General features: G+C 40.4%; 3 protein-coding genes across 4 annotated transcripts; 2 read left to right on the top strand and 1 right to left on the bottom strand.

Annotated features, from left to right (window-relative positions):
• Positions 1–15: 15 nt before the first annotated feature.
• On the top strand, positions 16–2,552 carry LOC108014272 (zinc finger protein 569-like). Its single transcript, XM_036820473.3, has 2 exons — positions 16–1,663; positions 1,733–2,552. Exons 1-2 carry the CDS (start codon positions 113–115, stop codon positions 2,468–2,470), a joined length of 2,289 nt encoding a protein of 762 aa, XP_036676368.3. The 5' UTR covers positions 16–112; the 3' UTR covers positions 2,471–2,552.
• A 7,853-nt stretch (positions 2,553–10,405) lies between these two features.
• Positions 10,406–10,918, bottom strand: LOC108014285 (uncharacterized). 2 transcript variants are annotated; one of them, XM_036822783.3, is made up of 2 exons: positions 10,808–10,918; positions 10,406–10,719 (listed from the first exon to the last, which is right to left on the bottom strand). In XM_036822783.3, exon 2 carries the CDS (start codon positions 10,715–10,717, stop codon positions 10,430–10,432), a length of 288 nt encoding a protein of 95 aa, XP_036678678.3. In that variant the 5' UTR covers positions 10,718–10,719; positions 10,808–10,918; the 3' UTR covers positions 10,406–10,429. The 2 variants fall into 2 exon arrangements, with proteins under 2 accessions (XP_036678678.3, XP_016935821.3); XM_017080332.4 differs by having other exon boundaries at positions 10,406–10,860.
• Positions 10,885–11,516, top strand: Vm26Ab (Vitelline membrane 26Ab). Its single transcript, XM_017080329.4, has one exon. It carries the CDS (start codon positions 10,942–10,944, stop codon positions 11,449–11,451), a length of 510 nt encoding a protein of 169 aa, XP_016935818.3. The 5' UTR covers positions 10,885–10,941; the 3' UTR covers positions 11,452–11,516.
• Positions 11,517–12,622: the final 1,106 nt, after the last annotated feature.

Consider the following 12,622-nt stretch of genomic DNA (forward strand, 5'->3'; position numbering starts at 1 on the left):
CCGGACCACCGATAAAATGGCTCAGTCTTACGGCAGCTCTCGTACGGGAAGTCAGGAAAGTGTTCTGTGAAAAAAGGAGGAAAATTTTGGTTTCCTCACATTTTGTCAAGTCATGGAGTTACCATCCATGGTGGAGCGTTCGGGGAATCACCTGGTGGTGCGCAGCTTGGTTAATGGCGTACCGCTGTATCAAACAGCATTGGAAGGTGGAGAGGATGTGGGTCTACCAACAACTCAAGGTTTGCAGCCTTTGTTGGGTACAGATACTTTGGAGCGTCAACTGGAGCAATTTAGGGTAAGCAACTTGATGTATCCCATTCCATTGCCCGGTTCGGTTCCCGTGGGAGCTGCAGCTCCAGCCGACCTGGTCCAGGAAAAAGTGGAAGGTGCACTGCACCCAGAAAGTAATCCTTCGAACAACGAGGAAGAGCTACCCCAGTGCAAGATTCGACGCAACTACAGCTGCAACCAGTGCTCCTTCTTCACCCAAAATCCTCGTTGTCATTTGTCCCATCTTCGCGACGTCCATGGCGAACGGATTGTGATCAACGAGTGCAAGCTCTGCTTATACGCCTCGCGACATTTCCAAAAGCTGGTGAGGCACATGAAAATGGTGCACGGCTGCTCCGATGATGGCGGCGGAGTGCCAGGATCTGGAGGTCAACTGCGAGGCAAGCGAAACCTCTCCAGGGAGGTGCGCAAGAGACGTTTGGAGGAGAGCATTGAAATGCAGGCCACAGCTGGGCCGTGCCTTAATCCCAGCCTGGTGCGCATGCTGCAGAATGGACCGCCACTGGAGCAGCTCAAGATCGAGCTGCAGAAGGAGGAACAGCAGCTGTTGGTCAGTGTCCAGGCCTACAGCCGGCAGCAGGAGATGCTGCAGCTGCAGCAGATCGTCGACAACAACGATAACATCTTCTCCATGGCCTATGAGTTCCAGGCCAAGTTGATGCCTTCGAAGCAATCGGAGTCCCTGAAATTGGACCAGAATAACAGCAGCTCCGATTCCGAGGAGGCTTCGAAGAGTCCCACGCCGGATAATTTTGAGCTGCCGCCGGGCGAGAAGCAGTTCCAGTGCCAGAAGTGCTCGTATAGCACCCCCATCCGTTCCAGATTTAAGAAGCACGTCAAATACCACTCCATGCCGCTGATCAAGTGCAGCTCATGTGACTTTCACACACCCTACAAGTGGAACCTTGACCGCCACACCAAAAATCATGGTGCCCATGGACATTTCAAGTGCTCGGCTTGTGACTTCAGCACAGATATCAAGCAATCGCTGACCATACACGAGTTAAACCATCATGTGCCTACTGTGGGTCACCAAACGGGCACCAGACGCCGGGATGAGGCAGAGAATCACCTGGATCAACAGCCAACTAGCTCCAAGAAGCCAGAAACGGACAAAAGGGGTCCTCCGATTACAGCACCAGATTCTCCAGTTTCGAAACTCCCGGAGATCGTTTGCTCCCACTGCCAAAAGAAGGTGGCCAATGCCATCGAACTGATTAATCATCTGCAAGTGTGTGCTCCTGCTTTGCGGAACACCACTCATCTACAGGCTGTTCTTAACGGGGAGATGGATCTCCAGGATGACGACTTGCCCAGTGCTCCCACTGATCTCGGCTATTGCGGTGTGGAGACAGCTCCTGGCTATGGAGAGGTAAATTTTACCTTAAACTTCATTTTCTTGATATTTGCCTGGATATTTACTTAATCTCCATTGTTTTAGGTCACTGAGGTCTTGCCAGAGGAACCCGATGATACGTCGCCTTTGAAGAAGGTTTTCAAGTGCCCCCATTGCACATTTTGGGCAGCTACTGCCTCGCGCTTCCACGTCCACATCGTTGGCCATCTGAACAGAAAACCCTTTGAATGCTCTCTATGCGCCTATCGCTCCAACTGGCGCTGGGACATCACCAAGCACATCCGCTTGAAGGCCATCCGAGACAGGTCCCACAATCAGGCCCAGGTGCTGATGAACGATGAGACTGGGAGGCGCAACTACGCCAAGTATAACCAGTATTTGACTTTGATGAAGGTGAGTGCGGATCAGATGGCCGATTCCAAGGGTATGCGCACGGGTGAAATGATCGCCATGCCACCGGAGAAGCTAGCCGAGCATCATCCTATGGACATGGAGGAGAACCTGCTAGAAAGTCTGCTGCCCATTGAAATGATGGACAGTTCCTCTTCGACCTCGGCTCTAGATTTGAGCAAGCCCAAAGAAGATCCCCCGATGGGTGGTATCAACGTTGACGCTGAGTTGGTCACAAGTACCGACGATATCCTCAAGCGACAGGGAGCCGCAGATACACATTTTCAATCACTAACATTTAAAGCGTTGAATCCCTCTATTGGCGAACCAAAATCCAAAGAGTCTCCTCTAGATTTGACAAAGTCAGATGGCGCTCAATCAGACGAAATGACATCCAGTGACGACTCTCAGGAGTCTACAGAAAGCGATTAGGTTTAACTATGGAAGTACACATGCTTCAACTATATCATATTATTGTCAGTTTCAATAAAACATAATTTACAATATTTGGTTACACCAATGTTTTTGGAAAAATTTATAGAAACAAGCAAATATTTTTTTTGCTTTTTGTATATTTTACTAAATTTATCTCGGAAGTCTTAAATATTGGTATACTTTGTTTATAAATCTACATAAAAAGTGTTTTTTACTAAGATGACTCTCGTTGGCGAAGGGAACCTTCAGCATGTGCGGTGCTCCCCGCTCAACGACCAGGTCCCGCTTCATCTTCTGCTCCACGAAACCACTGCCCTGCCAAGGACTGCACTTCTTGTCATCCTTAATGGTGAATCCCCGGCCGTCACAAGTCGGACAAGTCTGAAACAAAATAAAATTATTAAAACTGTCTTCCTTGCCTACAGTAAATATAATTTACGATTTGAATTCGTGAAATCTTTAAGGGTATTAAAACTTTGGTTTTCCGAAATTGGCTTTCGTCCTTGTTTCTTGTAAGTTGAAATAGTTCTGCTTATTAACTTTATAAAATGTCACCACTTAAAATCTGTTTGTCTGAAACCTATTTTGATAACTATTGAATAACTATTGAAAATAAGGTGGAACGCCATAGTAGAGATTCTCATTTTTTTAAATTTCCTGTACTGTAGCGCGGGAAGTGGCACCACTGCACATGGCAGGTCTTTAAACTCATTTACCTAAACTTTTTAAGATATTCTGCGATTGATTAGATCTTTCGCGTGTAGATAGATAATAATAATAAAATAAATATTCAAAAATTTGGGCGCTAGAGAGATTATAGCGTAATGGGCCTCAGAGTGGGCGTGGCTCTCCACTGTAACAGACTTGCGCTGCAATTAAGCATGCAGATTCTAGGGATGTACACTTAGTCGGCATAAGTATTTAGAAGAAACAAAAGTTAGATACTCACACTCATAATATGAAATAACTACAAATACATTTTGACATCAATGGAAAGGTCATTTAAATTCCGTTTGAATAATACAAGACTTCTTAACCCATTTAGCACTTATAATATGACTTTTTGTGAAAGTCTACAGTGTGAACTTTTTTTCTTAAATTAAATTATTAAAAATATTAAATTTTATTATTTTGCATTTTTTCTTGATAAAAGGATTGTTATGATTCTGACGTCATTTATTTTCATATTGTTTAAGTTGTTACATGCTTAGATGGAGCGACAGTATCCCATAATTTTCCTACTGCTACCAATATATATAGCATTTCAAAAATACAATTATCTATTGCTACGACTTAAAAACATGTACATAGGAACGCTACTGTAGGAGAAGCGCAGCATCACAGTTTAAAGATCAGTATAGGTATTGCCGAGACTAATACATTTCAGTTTATCTAGCATGAAAATTGTGGGCGCCACAGATTTGGGCGGTTTGTGGACGTTAGATCTGTGCGTTAAATCTGAGATCCCAATGTTCCAGGTGTATTAAAAAAGAGTGCGTCCAGAATGTGTCTAGTTTGTTGCATCTGGGTGCATTTCTAGGTGCATCTGGGGTGCATCTGGGTTGCATCTGGGTGCATTCCTGAGCTTATTACGCAACGCAAGTTTGTTTCAGCAGAGTGCCACGCCCACTTTAACGCCCACAAACCGCCCAAAACTGTGGCTCCTACAGTGTAGAAGTGTAAATGCAATTTTATTTGATTATTAATAACTATTAATAATCAAATAAAATTGCATTTACTCTAATACGAAGACTTTATAAATTAGGGCGCTAGAAAGGTTTAAGCGTGGGCGTTTTTTTGTGGGCGTTAGAGTGGGCGTGCCACCCTGCTGAAATAAACTTTCTAGCTTTTATAAATCTCAGCGTTCATACGGACGGACAGACAGACGGGTAGTCGGACAGATGAACATGGCTAGATTCTATAATCTACCTGTTACAGCTGAAATTATAGATTTGAAAACAGAGGTACTTTTTAAGTTTTGTCCTGTTTTTACGAGCTTTTTCGAATTCGAATTAAAAAAATATTTTTTTTGCAAATCCTGTAATACTATCCTATACCTGTTATACTTATTTACTGATGGTAAACGTAAAAAATTTCAGGCAAATCAACAAATTTGACCCAAAAAAAACATGTACATAGCTTGTGAAAGAAAGCTCCATATATGGGCATTTTCATATTGTCGCTCGGGACGTTTGCATACTTTTAAAGTTGAAAAAAAATGGGAAAAAACGATTTTAATTTTGATAATTGACTTCACTTTTCACTCTTCCCAAGCTCTATTTTGTGCAATAATCTTTTTTCCGACTTTAAGTTTTCAAGATATCTTTAAAAAACTGTCGTATTCGCTCGGGACAAAAATAGAAGTGGGAGTTCATTCAACCCCGGATTTTAGCGAAGTCTGATGGAATATTTTCATGCGATATTTTTTAAATTGTGGTTCAATAACGAAGCTGTAAAATAGTTTTGGTTTTGCTCAGAAATGTTAAGCCGTTTTTATACACGTTACTCGTAGAGTAAAAGGGTATACTAGATTCGTCGGAAAGTATGTAACAGGCAGAAGGAAGCGTTTCCGACCCCATAAAGTATATATATTCTTGATCAGGATCACTAGCCGAGTCGATCTAGCCATGTCCGTCTGTCCGTCTGTCCGTATGAACGCTGAGATCTCGGAAACTATGAGTTACAATACTGGGATTAGGCACGCAGATTCCTGAGATTCCTGCGCAGCGCAAGTTTGTTTCAGTAGAGTGCCACGCCCACTCTAACGCCCACAAACCGCCCAAAACTGCGGCTCCTACAGTTTTGATGATAGAATAAAAATTTTAACTGAAATGTATTGTTCTCGTCAATACCTATCGATTGACCCAAAAAAATGTTTGCCACGCCCACTCTAACGCCCACAAACCGCCCAAGCCTGTGGCGCCCACAATTTTCATGCTAGATAAAAAATTTTAACTGAAATCGATTGGTCTCGTTAATACCTATCGATTGATCCAAAAAAAATTTTCCACGCCCACTCTAACGCCCAAAACGCTTAAAATTGTAGACCGCCGGTAGGTGGCGCATTTTAATCTCGCTTTGCTGCTTGCATATCTCCATTTAGCTGAGTAACGGGTATCTGATAGTCGAGGTACTCGACTATAGCGTTCTTCCTTGTTTGTAATGTAGTTTCTAAGATATTTGCTCTGGACATGTCGCTCGGGACCTTTTTTTCGATTACAATCTCTATGTTGTTTCTGGTGTTATGTTTGACAAGTATCATAAAAAAGCGTACTAAGTATTTTCATTTTATAAACAGAGGTATTTTTATAAACAAACTATTTATTTCAACAAAATTTTTATTTAGAAAAATATATATATGGGTATGGAAGTCATTGTAATAATATAATTAAATTCAAGTAATTAGATCAATTTTTTTCATCCGAATTAACTGTTCTAGCAGCCTTTAACTCGTGGGCATTACAAAAAAAATAGTGCAACTTAGATATCCCATGAATATTCTTAATTTTGTTCCATTTTTCTTGTAAGTTATACTTTATGGACTACTTTTCAATGTTGTCGGCTGATAAAAAATAAATATTGACATTACAATATAAACTTTAAAAAAACATCCGTGCAATTTCTCAATCTCAGTTAGGAGATTCTTCAAAAAAATAAAAACGTCTATTTTATAATGTGTAAGCTTGTCGCTTATAACATCTAAAGACTTTGTTGATCCTGCCAACCAAGCCATACACGTAAAAATTGTTGCTTGGCGGTAGCTAAAATGAGCACTTTAAATTTTGATTTTTCCGCAATATCAATCTGAAAGGCCAATTCAGTCGGTTTTAGGTTTGCTTTAATTATTTGGAAGTACTCCTAATGAACTCTTTTCACAAAAAACTTAGTTTTAAAAGAAGGTACTTTAGTTTCCAAAGCAGATATTAGGCCGGAAAAGGTTGCATTAATAGTGCACAAATTGATTTGCTTATCATTTTCTAACCAATGCTGCCAGTTTACTTCGTCTTCCATATTTTTGCAATATGCTAGAGGAATGAACTGATATTTTATTTCTGTAATGAACTTCCTGCAAATGTTTGTCATGAAATTTTCATTAAAAATATTGCAGCAAACAGATTTAAGAAAACTTTCAAAATTGGTGGGAAATGAAGGTATAATGGTTCCGAAGCTTTGTAACAAATACCCGAAATTGGCATGGTATACGCAAACGCACATATTGTGGCGCATTTAGTCTGTCAATTGTACATGACGAGGTCGCAATCCAAAAAATGTGGATTTGCCTATTAATTCCATGTTGGTATTCTCATTTTTGAAAAGCTCGAACGCTTCAGACACTGTCATTACCAGAAAGCGTTTAGCTACACAGAGAAAAAAACGGAACAATACCCGTTTGATATTGTCTCCTCAATTTTCACATATCACCTTTTACATATCAAATTGATACGAATTCATATCAACATGTTACGGATTCATATCAACATTTCTAATTGATATGATTTTGCATCATATTTATATAAATTCGTGTTAATTCGATATGTTTTTCATATCAAACGTAACATTGAAAAGTCTTTGAAAAAAAGTAGGATTGTGCTTTCGGATTTTTCGTGTATTTATGGAATGACAGAATTGCCGCGGTCTCTCTAACATTCGACGAAAAGTGAATGTGTATAAAATGAAACATTTACATATTTTGGTTTTTTTTTTTTTCAAATGGTAAGTATCTCTTTTTAAATTGTACTTGATGTTTGCCTAGTTCTAACATATTTATTTCTTGAACACTGTAACGTGCGCTTCGGTGGCTGACTACACACACTGCACTACACAAATTCAAATGGCTGGCCAAGATGCCAAACTGGGCAAGTTAGCGTCGACCACTTCGCGGGGAAGCTTCCATCAAGGACAGAAGATGGACTTCCTGGCACTGATGCAAAGCTACAGGAGGCTTCCGAGTACAGCGTGATCGGTCATTTATTGCAAAGTCCTGGAATTACTTTTATAATTGATCCAAAATATATAAAAAATAAAGGTTTACAGCGATCTTATTGGTTTATTTTATATTTATTTGTTTATAAGATGCAAAAAAGTAAAAACAAAACTGATTAATACTGATATTACAAACATTTCAATCTGATATGAAAGTATATCAGTTTCATACGAAAGCATATCTGTTTGATATGAAAGCATATCAGTTGGATATTAAAAAATACCACAATTTGGTCACAACTTTGATAAGTGCGCATATCAATCTGGTATGAAAAATACCAAATTGACATGTTCGAAAATATCAATTTCATATGGGGCCGTCCAAATACCACATGGACAACTTTTAAGCACTTTTTTAAGGCCTTTCTTTCTATTTTCTTCTCTTTCCATGGGCCCGACATATTTCTTAAGTAATGCTTTTATCAACATATGTTTTCGTTCCAAATCTGCATGCAAAGCATTCTCTAATTATACCCGTTACTCGTAGAGTAAAAGGGTATACTAGATTCGTCGGAAAGTATGTAACAGGCAGAAGGAAGCGATTCCGACCCCATAAATTATATATATTCTTGATCAGGATCACTAGCCGAGTCGATCTAGCCATGTCCGTCTGTCCGTCTGTCCGTCTGTCTGTCCGGATGAACGCTGAGATCTCGGAAACTATGAGAGCTAGGCTATTTGGCGTACACATTTGGCTAGATTTGGCGTACAGATTCCTGAGCTTCTTACGCAGCGCAAGTTTGTTTCAGTAGACTGCCACGCCCACTCTAACGCCCACAAACCGCCTAAAACTGTAACTCCTACAGTTTTGATGCTAGATAGAAAATTTTAACTGAAATGTATTGTTCTCATCAATGCCTATCGATTGACCTAAAAAAAAGTTTGCCACGCCCACTTAAACGCCCACAAACCGCGAAAACCTGTGACGCCCACAATTTGCATGCTAGATAAAAAATTTTAACTGAAATGTATTGGTGTCGTCAATACCTATCGATTGATCCAAAAACAAATTTGCCACGCCCACTCTAACGCCCATAACGCTTAAATCTGTCTACCGCCGGTAGGTGGCGCATTTTAATCTCGCTTTGCTGCTTGCATATCTCCATTTCCCTTTGAGTAACGGGTATCTGATAGTCGAGGTACTCGACTATAGCGTTCTTCCTTGTTTTTGTAATGCTTTTCCAAAAGTTTTTTGCATGAGTAAGGCAAGATTTCATTTTTTTCTGCACATTTTAATTTTTTTACTTTTTTTCTAAGTTCTCTTTTTCTTGTTCGCTCATATCTCTTTCTTTCTTCGATTATTTTATCATCTCTTTCAGTCATTTTTTTCTCTTGCCTAGCATTCCGATTTTTTTCATTATTTTTAAGCTTAAGTGTTTCAAATTTGACTTGATCCTCTTTTAATTTGTCTCTCCATCCATCTATTCGCCATCCATATACATTTATATAAAACAAAAAACAAAAGAATTAAACTCATAAAAAACAATTTTTTTTTTGCGAAAACTTACGATGTTGCTCGGTACCAACTTTGTTGATTCTAAACATTTACAGTTCTTGTTATTATACCCGTTACTCGTAGAGTAAATGGGTATACTAGATTCGTCGGAAAGTATGTAACAGGCAGAAGGAAGCGTTTCCGACCCCATAAAGTATATATATTCTTGATCAGGATCACTAGCCGAGTGGATCTAGCCATGTCCGTCTGTCCGTCTGTCCGTCTGTCTGTCCGGATGAACGCTGAGATCTCGGAAACTATAAGAGCTATGAGATTTGGCGTGCAGATTCCTGAGCTTCTTACGCAGCGCAAGTTTGTTTCAGCAGAGTGCCACGCCCACAAACCGCCCAAAACTGTGGCTCCTACAGTTTTGATGCTAGAATAAAAATTTTAACTGAATTGTTTTGTTCTCATCAATACCCATAGATTAAACTAAAAAAAAAAATTTGCCACGCCCACTCTAACGCCCATTTTAATCTCGCTTTGCTGCTTGCATATTGCCATTTACCTGAGTAACGGGTATCTGATGGTCGAGGTACTCGACTATAGCGTTCTTCCTTGTTTTTAAACAGTGTTTTCCAGGGTTTGTTTGTCGGCATAATACCTGTTTAAGTTTAAGTTTTGATGTTCGTGCAGTGAGAGATTTTGACGTACTGATAAGAAATTACGTTTTCCGATGTCGCTCGGGACATTGGAGAATAAGATAATGGGATTACAAAAACAAGGAATAACGCTATAGTCGAGTACATCGACTATCAGATACCCGTTACTCAGCTAAAGGGACCAAAGGGAAATGGAGATATGCAAGCGAGATTGAAATGCGCCACCTATCCGTGATCTCAATATATGGTTATGTGGGCGGTAGACAGACTTAAGCGTTATGGGCGTTAGAGTGGGCGTGGCAATCTTTTTTGGATCAATCGATACGTATTGACAGGACCAATACATTCCAGCTCCTATAGTTTCCGAGATCTCAGCGTTCATACGGACAGAGAGGCATGGCTAGATCGCCTCGGCTAGTGATCCTGATCAAGAATATATATACTTCATGGGGTCGGAAAGGCTTCCTTCTGCCTTTTACCCGACGAATCTAGTATACCCTTTAACTCTATGAGTAACGGGTATAATTACAGCTGTTCCGCATAGCAAAATTCTCTTTTAATTTTTTTCCCCTTCATCACGTTCCAACAAGGTGTTGAGAGAGGTAAAGTCATTATTTTCTCGCTCTATATGATCTAGCATCAAAACCAAATGACCCATTAAAATGTGCAAAAACTAAAAAATGCATTGCCCGACTTTGGAATTATACACCTCGGATCATGGTAACAAATCAGTGTTTTAATTTCTCGGTCGTGGTAGACTTTTTGGTGGAAATGCCCATATACGGTATGTAAGTAATATAATTAAATTATAGTTTTTGCTTAGCCTTCATCCGCAAAACAAATAAAAAGTAATGAACAATTTAGTAAAATTTATTATCAGACAAATCGAGCATATTCGAATGGGTGCTGGTGCCGATTTTCTGTTCCAAATAAGACCATCATGCCCGCGTGTCGACGAAATCTCCTGTAGTACTGCTGGTTCAACTCGGAATAGAAGTTTATTGGGAGACGGTGGGCCCAACTCTGATTGCGTTCGGCAATGTGACGGTCTAGTAACAAAAACTTCGTTGCGGAAGTGACTATGGCGGCCCGTACTCGCCAGAGGAGCCATGTGGGACTTAAGGTCACCAAGACCAGAAACCAAAGCGTCGTTGTATGAGCCATTTCTAAAAAGAGCTGATCACTACCTTGCTCCAAAGTCGCCCTCTGGTTGGGGGCTGTCAGCAGTTTTCAGGCTGTGGTGATTCCACTTACAATTTTTCTGCTTGCTGGCGTTCTACTCCGTGATTGCGATCAGCGTTTTTCACTTGCGCTATAAAGAGGGTTAGCTCTGAGGTTAAGTCAACAGTCACATTTCGTTCTCCACTTCTGCAGCAAGACCCTCCGCAATGGCATTCAACTTTGGTCACTTTCTTATCGCCGGTGTTTTGGCATTGTCCGCAGTGTCCGCCGAGACCATCCAGCTGCAGCCCACGCAGGGAATCCTAATCCCAGCTCCTCTGGCTGAGAACATTCGTGTGTCGCGCGGTGCCTACGGCGGATATGGAGCTCCAGCTGCATCGGCTCCAGCTGTCCAGTCCTACTCGGCTCCAGCTGCCCAGTCCTACTCGGCTCCAGCTGCCCAGTCCTACTCGGCTCCAGCTGCCCAGTCCTACTCTGCTCCAGCTGCCCAGTCCTACTCTGCTCCTGCCGGTCCCTCATACTCAGCTCCAGCCGCACCCACCTACTCAGCCCCGGCAACCATTCCATCGCCGCCGTGCCCAAAGAACTATTTATTCAGCTGCCAGCCGTCTCTGCAGCCCGTGCCCTGCAATTCTCCATCCCCCAGCTACGGATCCGCCGGAGCCTACTCGCAATATGTGCCCCACTACGCTGTTCCCTTCGTCCGAGAACTGTAATAAGCGAACCGAATCTGACTGGACCCTTTAATCCACATATGAATAAAGTAAAGCCTTAAAATATATTCGTTTCCGACTTTTTCCTAAAATGAAAAAAAAATTTATTGGTTCCTAGAAACCAAATACCAGTTATCAACTTACAGTGAGCACAATAGCTATTCGTAAACCACCTAGTACATTTCTTATTCTTTTTATTGTGTACGAAGAAAACGACAGAAAAGCAAAAAATTTACGAAAAATATGGCACCAAAATTATTTATATGTATATATTACTGATATCGTCAGCTTTTACGCAACGGTAATCGGCGTTTCTTTTTTGAGCTTTGCACTTCCAAATTTCTGTCATAATTGAAGTCTTTTTGGCTACGTTTCTTGTTGAGATCGGGTAAATGGGACGAGGTACAGACTTGTTTCTAGAAATGAGAAAAACTATATTCAAATTATGTTTGGTAAAACCCTTTGGAAGTCACATAAATATGTCAGTACCGGAGAAATAGCTGAAAATCACAAAAAAGCTGGGAGGCCCAATACACTTACCTCGAGAGTTACGTACCATCAACAAAAAAAAGAGGTTTGAATTGATTTTTTTTATCACGAAGATAACAAAACGAAACATGGCTCATATTTAGTGCATGAATGGGTTGTTTATCACTGCAAGCAGCGCAAGTTACCTCCCCAATCACCGGGCTTAAATCCTAATGAGCATGTTTGTAATAAAGAAAAGAAGGAAGCATAACATTTCATCAAAAGCAACACTGAAAATGGATCTGCAGCCTGAATGGGCTGACCTAAAACATGAATAACTTATTGAAAAACATGGGTGGGCGTTAAAAAAAACTGTAAGAACATTACAAATAACAAAATATTTAAATATTAAATTTATTGAAGTGTACGAAAGTGTTACACATTAAATCCTCATTATGGAAAAATATAATTTGGAATACCTTTAATATTTGTTGACTTATAAATAAATGAAGTTTAAACTTCAAAGTGTACGAATAATTCTTGTGCTCACTGTATATTCATAAATTCAATGAGTTATTTTAGGTGGTCATTAAACATTATGTAATATTAACAGCATCATTGACGAAGCGCACCAGGAGAGTGTGCGATATATATACACGAAAAAATAAAATAATACCCGTTACTCGTAGAGTAAAAGGGTATACTA

This window comes from Drosophila suzukii, chromosome 2L (genome assembly GCF_043229965.1).
Source record: "Drosophila suzukii chromosome 2L, CBGP_Dsuzu_IsoJpt1.0, whole genome shotgun sequence".
Classification (NCBI taxonomy): domain Eukaryota; kingdom Metazoa; phylum Arthropoda; class Insecta; order Diptera; family Drosophilidae; genus Drosophila; species Drosophila suzukii.

Bases quoted from the DNA above. Each gene is read 5' to 3' on its own strand.
- LOC108014272 (XM_036820473.3), top strand. From the start codon at position 113: ATGGAGTTACCATCCATGGTGGAGCGTTCGGGGAATCACCTGGTGGTG. The intron at 1,664-1,732 runs GTAAATTTTACC...CCATTGTTTTAG, and splicing joins CAGCTCCTGGCTATGGAGAG to GTCACTGAGGTCTTGCCAGA.
- LOC108014285 (XM_036822783.3), bottom strand. From the start codon at position 10,717: ATGGCTCATACAACGACGCTTTGGTTTCTGGTCTTGGTGACCTTAAGT.
- Vm26Ab (XM_017080329.4), top strand. From the start codon at position 10,942: ATGGCATTCAACTTTGGTCACTTTCTTATCGCCGGTGTTTTGGCATTG.